Source organism: Haemaphysalis longicornis, unplaced genomic scaffold (assembly GCF_048455015.1).
Source record: "Haemaphysalis longicornis isolate Haplotype H1 unplaced genomic scaffold, Haemaphysalis longicornis Haplotype H1 scaffold_12, whole genome shotgun sequence".
NCBI classification, from domain to species: domain Eukaryota; kingdom Metazoa; phylum Arthropoda; class Arachnida; order Ixodida; family Ixodidae; genus Haemaphysalis; species Haemaphysalis longicornis.
In genome coordinates this window covers 46210247-46219077 of record NW_027526225.1, presented here as the reverse complement: position 1 = coordinate 46219077, position 8831 = coordinate 46210247, and the positions used below count along the sequence as shown (strand labels likewise).

At 42.3% G+C, this 8831-nt stretch overlaps 1 protein-coding gene across 7 annotated transcripts in view; it reads right to left on the bottom strand.

The window, feature by feature from the left end:
• Nucleotides 1-1509: 1509 nt before the first annotated feature.
• Vinc (vinculin) overlaps nt 1510-8831 on the bottom strand; it is a 78153-nt gene continuing 70831 nt past the window's right edge. For all 7 annotated transcript variants that reach the window (XM_077693196.1, XM_077693198.1, XM_077693199.1 and 4 more), the window contains one exon: nt 1510-6548. In XM_077693196.1, the coding sequence (XP_077549322.1) occupies nt 6379-6548 (170 nt within the window). In that variant the 3' untranslated portion in view covers nt 1510-6378. The remainder of the gene's footprint in view (nt 6549-8831) is intronic.

The following is an 8831-nucleotide window of genomic DNA, read 5'->3' as shown; positions in this document are numbered from 1 at the left end:
TATCTCACCCAGACCGGACCTCCAATCAGGCTCTCCCTCTGTCTTCCTCGCACACATGTTCGCGCAGCCAGCACGCCTGCGGACCGGTGGTGCCGTCTCTCGGGTGCGCGACGAACCAGCGGAGCGCCGGACCGGTTTCAACGCAACGCGTCTCTCCCCGAAGCGCGCACCGGCTCGGGATCACGGGTCGCGGTTCTCCATGATTCCCGCAACAGCTACCCGGGCTTGTGCTCACACAAATGGCGAGACATGACACTGTCATGTCTGGACATCCAGGCGACTGGACTAGCAGCGCTAGCACCAGTAATGTGCCCTATTTTGGTGAAACACTGCAGGTATATATACAAATTTCAGCCCAAATGAGAACCTCTTTCCTGCAGCAATCAAGGACACTCCTAATGATGTGATTATACTTAAAATTGTCAAAAGGGTTATTTCACTATCATTATCATTTTCCTTTTGTGTCAGTTGGTATGACTTGGCACATATCCAAGTTAGCATTGACACGCAAAGTGGACATTGACTGAGGACATACTTTGCTGCTCCCTTTATTACCAATTCCCATATCAGCATGTTTGTAAGTCAAAGGCCACAACACGTACATTCACTAGAGGTCACCAAGCTGTGATGGTGTTGGGGGACGAGTGCTTCAATCACAACCCATGGGCGGCCCCTGGCTTGAATTTTACCCAAGACCCAAATTTACCGAACCTTTTTTTTTTCCAGCTAAATTAACCGTGATCTATCCTTTGAGCTGTCAGGGTTTTCGTGTACCACGTGTGACGTTTAGGCCTAACGTGGAACGGTGGAGCCAAGCGAGCAAATCAGCCAGGCAGGCGCCTGTGGCGAGACCTCTTTATTCTGGCTCAGCCATCATCGAACTGTTGCGTCAGAACTCAGCTCCGATGGTGGCGCCATCTGTGGGTGACCTCATGAAAGTGGGACGTTCATACGAACAGGATGGTAGCGCCATCTGTTGACACTTGCATTAAGTAGCAGCCGAGCACGACCGCCATGTCGCCAAATTTCAGATCTACTGAGCTAACTCATTTCAGAGCTTGGGATTGGCCTGCAACGTTTGAATTGCACAATACCTTTGGGAAATTCTAAGCTCTTGTCCACATGACTGTTTCTGTCCAAAATTTGTATCCCCGAGGTAATCGGCTAGCTGGGTTATCACAGAGTACAGATTTCGTAAGAATTCCAAGAATTCCTAGGCCACGTACACTTTTGGGCACACACTTAACTCTTGGAAGCCACTAAAAAAATTCTACACCAGAAAGCTGGCCATGCATTTTTCTTTGTTACTGCCATAAAATGTTTCAGTTGCATTTGAGAGATAACATTCTCCATTTATTTCTGTGCATCCTGAAAGTGTTGGCCTGGCCTAAGAACATCTGGAAAAAACTGTGCGGAAGAACTCAAAATCACGCTGACATCACAAAACATTGGAAGGACGTTACTAGATGCCTGGAACAATTGGCGCACGAAAGAACACAAATCGCGACGTAAGGTGTAATAATTACTTTATTAGCTCTAACAGATGGTATAAATAGAAAATAAAAACGTTATTGCAAGGACACGGAGTATATTCACCGGCACGTAAAAAGCACAGGGGCAAAAGAGAGCGCCACAGCGTTTTGCAAAAGCTGGCGCATTGCATATGAGAGAAGAATTTGCATAATGAAGCAAGGCACGATGTCGGCACGTGCTACGACGAGAACAAAAGCATCTTGCCCGTTGCCAAAGTTGCCTGAGACATAAGCGAGAGAGACGGCAAATAGGAGGCCACACGTAAACATGCATTAAATGCAATGTCGTCACATTAGGTCACCACCGTTCCAGTTCACCTTCCAAGCTACGATATTGGCAAATGATGGCGTTGTCCATCATGGTAAAACAAAAAGTTAAAACAAAAAGTTATTTCATGAACAGTAGGCTGATAGTCTAGAATTTTGATTAAGGAGACATGCATTTTAGCTTTACACACCTAAAAATTCGCATCATAAAGTCTGGGTCATAGCAATGTGAAAAAAATTTGTCATAGCACTGTCCATAAAGAGCAAGTTTTAGTAATCTCGCATTGAAGATACGAGAGCCTTGAAATGTTCATAAAGAGCAAGTTTTAGTAATCTCGCATTGAAGATACGAGAACCTTGAAATGGCTTCTCAAAAGATTGGGTCACCGCAATGCTTTAACGTAACCCAGCTCTGCCAGTCATCGAAACAAGCCTGTTTTCAGAGTTCTGCGTAGTCATCTACGAAATGCAACTTTCACAAGTTTTCGCCACCATTGCAAAAACTGTCTTCATGCAGCCTTTGAGACTGCATAAAAAACACACAGGTGAGTTACCTTTGTTAAAAGAAAGTACAGCACACACAATGAGAATTTTCGCCAAGCAAAAATAACATCCGTACAGCATAAGATCCGAACAAAATGGCGCGTCGCACTGGATGCTTACTGCCTCTAGTGGCGCGAAACGGCTCATCCCGGCTCCAAATGGCTTCGGCGCTGCCTTAGGAGGCACAGACGAGAATGCAAAGAAAGGTTACGTCGAAAAAGATAGCGTGCTGGTTATTCGTGATATTTTTATTGCTGCAAGTCCTTAAATAGCAACACTTTCTGCCTCTTCAGGAGCATTCTAAGCCATATAAAAACTTGTTTGCAAAGCCAAGGAATGCCACTACCACCACTAAGGAAGAAATGTGCTAACGAGTACCAGTACCAAAGGATAAAAAAGAAAAGATCTAAAACACGGAGAGACTTCCCCCACAACTGCTCAAAATTGGCCCTACAAGACACCAGAAACACTGCTACCTAATGCCAACGTGTTGTTATAACTGGCACTAGAGCCTCAAATTGTAAGAACGTTTCTTGAGGGGTTGTTAACTTGGCAGTGATGAGGCCTAAGACACCTAGGAAAAAGACTTGCAAAAAACAAAAATGCGGACAACGCTTCAGCAGTTGCCATTTCACACCACTAGATGCAGATTTGCGCGAGGTAACAACCAAACAGCATGAAAACGAGTACGTGTTCAAATGTAAAAAGCCTCAACAAAGGAAAAACAACTAATAAAGATTGAAAAATTTTATGGCACAACCATGTGTGTGAGGAAGAAGAATTCCACAGTTCCTTCTTAAAAACAGCACAACATACAGCACAAACATTTAAAACGCACAAATAAAGCAAGCTTGTTTCTAGAAAAAGATAAAAAATCTACAGCGCGTCAAAAGGCAGTAGTTTCGCGACAAACTGCACAAGTATTAGCGAAGCTTTAATAATACGTAAAACTAACAATACGGACGATACAAGTCTTTAAAGCAAGCACTATTGATAAGATAACTATGCTTGCTACAGCAAGAAACACCAGCGATAAGATATAACAGGTTTAGTTAGTGAAGAGATCAACATAAAATGCGGCGAAATATTGCGGGAGAGAATTGTCAGACAGCTTCTTTACTGTGCGGCTTTCACCACTGCAGGCACCAGTGTGGCACAGTTAGGTGACCGTTACTTCGGGTAAAAAAATACAAAAAGCAAGAAATTATTTCTTTCCTTCTATCTGACTCTAAACATTAACTTAGCTAACACCTTAAAATAGTGTGCGTGGTATGTCACAGGTGCCGGAACAGCTCTTCCAGTTTATTACAAGAATAGAAAATTGCTAATATTCCTATAAGAGCCTTCAAATCTCATGTTGTTTACGATGGAAGACTCCTTCGCAGTTGGTTAAAGGAGCCATGAAGAGAAAATACAACTTCGTGTAATTTGAAAGAACTAGGATTCAGTATCTCACTCAGCTCCACTACAGCCACAAAAGATGTTTTTTTAACGAAAAAAAAAAGCAAGAAGTATTTAAAAACTTTCAAATTTTGCGCCACAGTGACGAGTTATGAGCAAGAATGATGTTATACGGGCCAACAATAAAACAATTTTCAGTGCGTTAACTGCACGTTAGCATTCAAGTGATGCGGTCAAATGGTACTAGAGGCCCCATTACAGACGTCCAGTCATGTGTCGTCGCGACAGTTCAGTTAGGCGGCCGCCAATCGCACAAACAAGGTTCCGTGACGTCATAGAAAAGTTGCGGGAAATTGGCTAGGGGGTCGCGAGTGCTTCGCACGTTTTCTTTAATATCTCCGTTATTTGTTCGAAGATTGCGATGATATTGGTATCATTGTCATCGGGACTAAGCAGTCTTTCTAATAAACTCAACTTGTGTTTTGTCTTCATGGCTCCTTTAAGTAAGGCATTAGCATTACAGACTCTATTGCTGGAATAAAGGCTTTCGCGTTGCACATTTCCGATAACTAAGCCTAACCAAGTGACAAATTTCACAGAAGTGGTGACCCCATTAAACTGTCCAATCACCCACGCTATTCTATGACAATTTCCGTAGTGTGTGAATTATAATCTCGCTATACGGGAAATCAGCCGATTTCTTGATGTATTTATTAAACTTAAAACGCTGCTACACTAAGGTGCTAACACTTTTATTTTCACAGCACACCAAGCCAATGCAGCAATGAACGTAAATTGCTCAGAAGCTTGTATACCCTGTCAGCCAAATGTCGTCCGAGGTGAGAGGGTTTAACGTCAAAAACGTCGTCCGCAGGCCCCATTTTAAAAGTGTACGGCACCAGGTTATCGTTTAGTGCGAATAAAATGAATCCACTGAACAAAACACAATCGCTGAAGAGAGTAATTTCTTTGCCAACGAACTTTGAGCTTACAAAAAGGGAACTCTTCCTTTAGCTTAATGTTTTTTGCTGAGTCGTCGTGACATTGGCCATAACAATATGCAAAAAGAAACCCCCCAACTTCTTTCTACGAGTGTGTAAAACGCGAGAGATGGTTTTAGAACAAGGTTGTCACAATGAGAAATACAACAGAGTCACTTCAGATAACAATTCTCACAAAGGAAGAACTTAACGAACGTACAGCCAGACAAGAAACAAGTCACGTGAGCCCAACAACTTGCGTAACAAAGGAAGAACTTGCTAACGATAGAGACAATATAGAAATAGGTGCTACAACGAAGTCAAAGTTAAGAGGCCTGTTCAAGGCTGACCCCAGGCACCTCAATTTTCTTACAGTATTTTTTCTTTAAGGATTCTGCCTTTTTTGACACCAAGCAATAAGGAACACCAGCCGGCTTCATTAAAATCTATTCAAATGATCTCCTAATGTATTAAAATACCTTTTAACAAACACTCGCTTCATGTGTTACAGCATAATCTTTCCTGAGCACTCTCCCCATGGCAGCAGTTATTCTTCGCCAGTTTAGGGTACAATGTTGGCTGGATTATTCACCGATAATAACATATGGCTCTTCGGCAATACATAGCACATTTTCATACATGTGAGCTCAGAGGGAGGTTCTAGGGCTCATAAATTCGTATGCGATTTTGTTGTGCAAGATGCCCTTATCGCTCCCCTGCTATGATGTCAGTGCTCGACCTCCATTTTTTAAATTCAAACTCCCAGGTATGTTGCCTTCTTGTGTGAATAAACATCAGTTGATAGTCAACGCCTGTTTTGTCCTGTTGCCTGTGTATATGTCTGTGCCATGTCGAGAGTTATTCAACAATGAAGTCTTATCAACTAACGCGGCTCACTTTACTACCTCAAACTCGTTTCTGAACACAGTTTGACTCATTAGTATTTCTTTTTTGTCAGACGTTCCCTTCACTTGAATCCAGCATTGCTCGTTTGAGCAATTCTCAGTGCAATTAACACAGCTTGGCTCTAGCTCTGGTGTTGTCAGAGACCGAAAGTGGACGCCCGGCTGGCATGACGCACATTTGAGCTTCCCACCCAAGGCCCTGATCGCATCGAGTCGTTGCGTGCTACAGGACATTCTCCAAACCCTCATAGGCTCCGGAATTTGATCTCGATTGCAGTGAACATGTTAAATTTTTTTTATTTACTATCTAGAGCACCATCTTTGTTTGACTGACAATGGCAAAAATTGCTATTTCTATCAGGAATTTTTGTTTTACTTTAGGCGCAGCCGATAATTCGTTAGTAACTGTAACACATCGCAATGATTCTCTAGCTTGTTTTTAGAGCTCATGTTTTGCAACGCCTGGTCATAATAGTTGCCACGAGTTGGAATACAAGGCATGTGCTTTCAAACATACACCAGTTCTCATCTAGTTTTCCTGTGCCTTTCCCAACTTAATGTCAAGAACGATGCCTTCTAACAAAACAAGCAAAAGTAATCCAACCAGTGTCAACCCCATTGTGTGGAACAGCAACTGATGAAGCCAGATGCGACTCCCAGCCCTGACAAAAGGCGGCTTGCGAGCCAATGGTGCACACCAGAAAGCCGGCCGTCGGAGGGGAGGTTGGGAGCAGAGGTATTCCTCAAGGCCTAATACTGGTACCAGGGCTGTTTGCGGATCCAGCGGACGCGGAGTCCAGAGTCCGTGCGGATCTTGATGGAGGCAGCCTCGCAGGCACGCACGGTTTCCTTGACAGATTGCATCAGGTTCTGGGCGTTGCCGACCAACATGTCTGTCGCCTCCTGGTCTTCCTCTGTGCCTGTGTGCGCGCGCAAGTGCACCCAAAGTTCGAGTCAGCGACGTTCAAACACCTGGATATCCTTTATTTTTTTAGTTTTTCGTTTTAAGCCCTTTTTTATTTTGCGTTTTATTTTCCCTCCTCGTTCACAGTCATAGCACAAAATGCGAAGCCAGGCTTACCGAACAAACACTAAAGCCTCTGCCGACTGTACTATGCTTTGCAGCAGAACTACTACTTTAATCAATTAGGAAATGAGGGAGCATGTAAAAGCTAGTTTTGCTACCACCAGACAGCTATTGCTTTACAACCTATGGCATCACTTACTGCGAAACATTTTGGTAATCCTTGCTAAAACGCCAGTAATAAAGAATCGCGAAATACGTGCTTGCCAACATTTTAATAGAAAAGATAGCCAGTTGCAACCAGTTCAAGAATGGCCACTGCTACAGTCACGATTTGTGATGTTGACGACGTCCCCAAAAGTGTGATGGAAACAAGAGATAAAGTAGTAGTATTGCTTGAAATTCTAACTTGTCAGCAAAAAGGACTTGTCTCATCATTAAACAAACAATAAACTATAAGAAATGCCCAATTTTTGCAATAAAAATGTCAGCTTGCCAAACTTTTTGTCTGCTTTTTAAGTAAATGTGCTTCGCACTATAATATTTTACTGGCAAGGCACCGGGTTCTTCAAAGTTTTACCCTATCCCACACTGCATTTTCTGGAGGTATTTAGGTGAATAGAATGATAGGAAACGGGAAAATAAACTCGGAGGATAACAAAAACTGTATGGATCATCAAAACGAAATGCGAAAATTCAATGCAGAGATCCATTAATCAAGTGCAAAGCCCATGCTCTGCAAGAGAGAAGCAGCAGCGTTCGAGTGACGACAAAAGCCAGGCATTTTGCATGACAGAAGTGATCGAAGTCGAAGTCATGTGGACATGCATATGTGCAAGTGCAAATAACAACGCAAGGTGCAAAAAAAGAGCAAAAAAAAAATGTGTACCCTTCCCACAAATATGCTGCAAATAGCAACATGCTGCAATGTGTTTCGTCAGCTTTGAAGCAAGGACAAAATCTTTACTTACTCCATTTTCTTACTGTTTTTTTTTAAGTGAGAAAGAAAGACGAACACAATAATAAGCAAAGAAAGGCCTTGAAGCTTAACACTTTCATGACGACTTCAAAAAATGACTACAGCGGAAACAAATGTTCAGCTTTAACAAAAACAAAGTACCAGAGAAGAAAAGCCACGCTATAAAGTAAAGTGGCCAAGAAAGTGAAAACCTGGGTTTTTTTTTTGTTCCTCATAAAAAAGAACACAGATCTATCGACAATTGCACAATTATTACTACTGCATGTGCAAAACAATATTTACAATGCAAAATGATGGATGGAAATGTCATTCAGTAAGATATTACAGAAGCTTATGAATGAGGTATACTGGCATCATTGGGCGTACATCAAAAATATTTCGGGAAATTCTTTTTCTACCTTTCCATCGGTGTTTAGCGCAAAGTTGTTTCACTTCTGTCGCAGCCTAAACAAATCTAATTTAGAGAAGTTTTCTAACACACACACACTGCTAACAAAATAATCGAGTCAACTAGGCAAAACATTTGGCTATTGCGTTCTGGGCATTGAAACTATGAGTGTTTGACAGTTACCTGCATCAACCGCCTCTCTTACTGCTGTAGTAATGTAACAAAAAAGTTACATTCTATTGAAGACAAAAAGCCATATATATAGAGGTTTTTTTGCTGTTTTGTTTTAGCATTTGTGCAATCTCCTTGAATATTCATTAACCTGTGTGCATACAAGGTTTGGTAGCTACAAGATGAAGAAACACTAACCGTTCCATGAATTCGCCCAAACCTTCTGCATTGATTTGTCCTTCCTAAAAATGACCCGAACATTCCCCATATACTTCTTATAGCTGTTACGAACAATGCCGTAATTTCGTGCGTATAACCCGCACCAAAAATGCGAAAATTTCAGCGGCAAAGTAGGGCTGTGGATAATAAGCGGGGTTTTTATTTAGTGCAGCTTCATGGAAATGCGCATTGTGCCGTGAAGATGACCTTGTGCACAACAGTGAGGAATGCGGCTCAAGTGCGGCTCTGGCAAGTGCAGTGAGACTGAGTGATTTGTGACTTTCGCCTTGCAGTCAATGTATTCTACTCGCTAAATATACACTTTTCCTCTCTGCATAGTATGAGATGTGTTGCTTGAGCAGTAGCTTTGGTGCAACCTTTCCTGTATCAAACGTGCTGGCAATAATATGCGAGGATTTTTT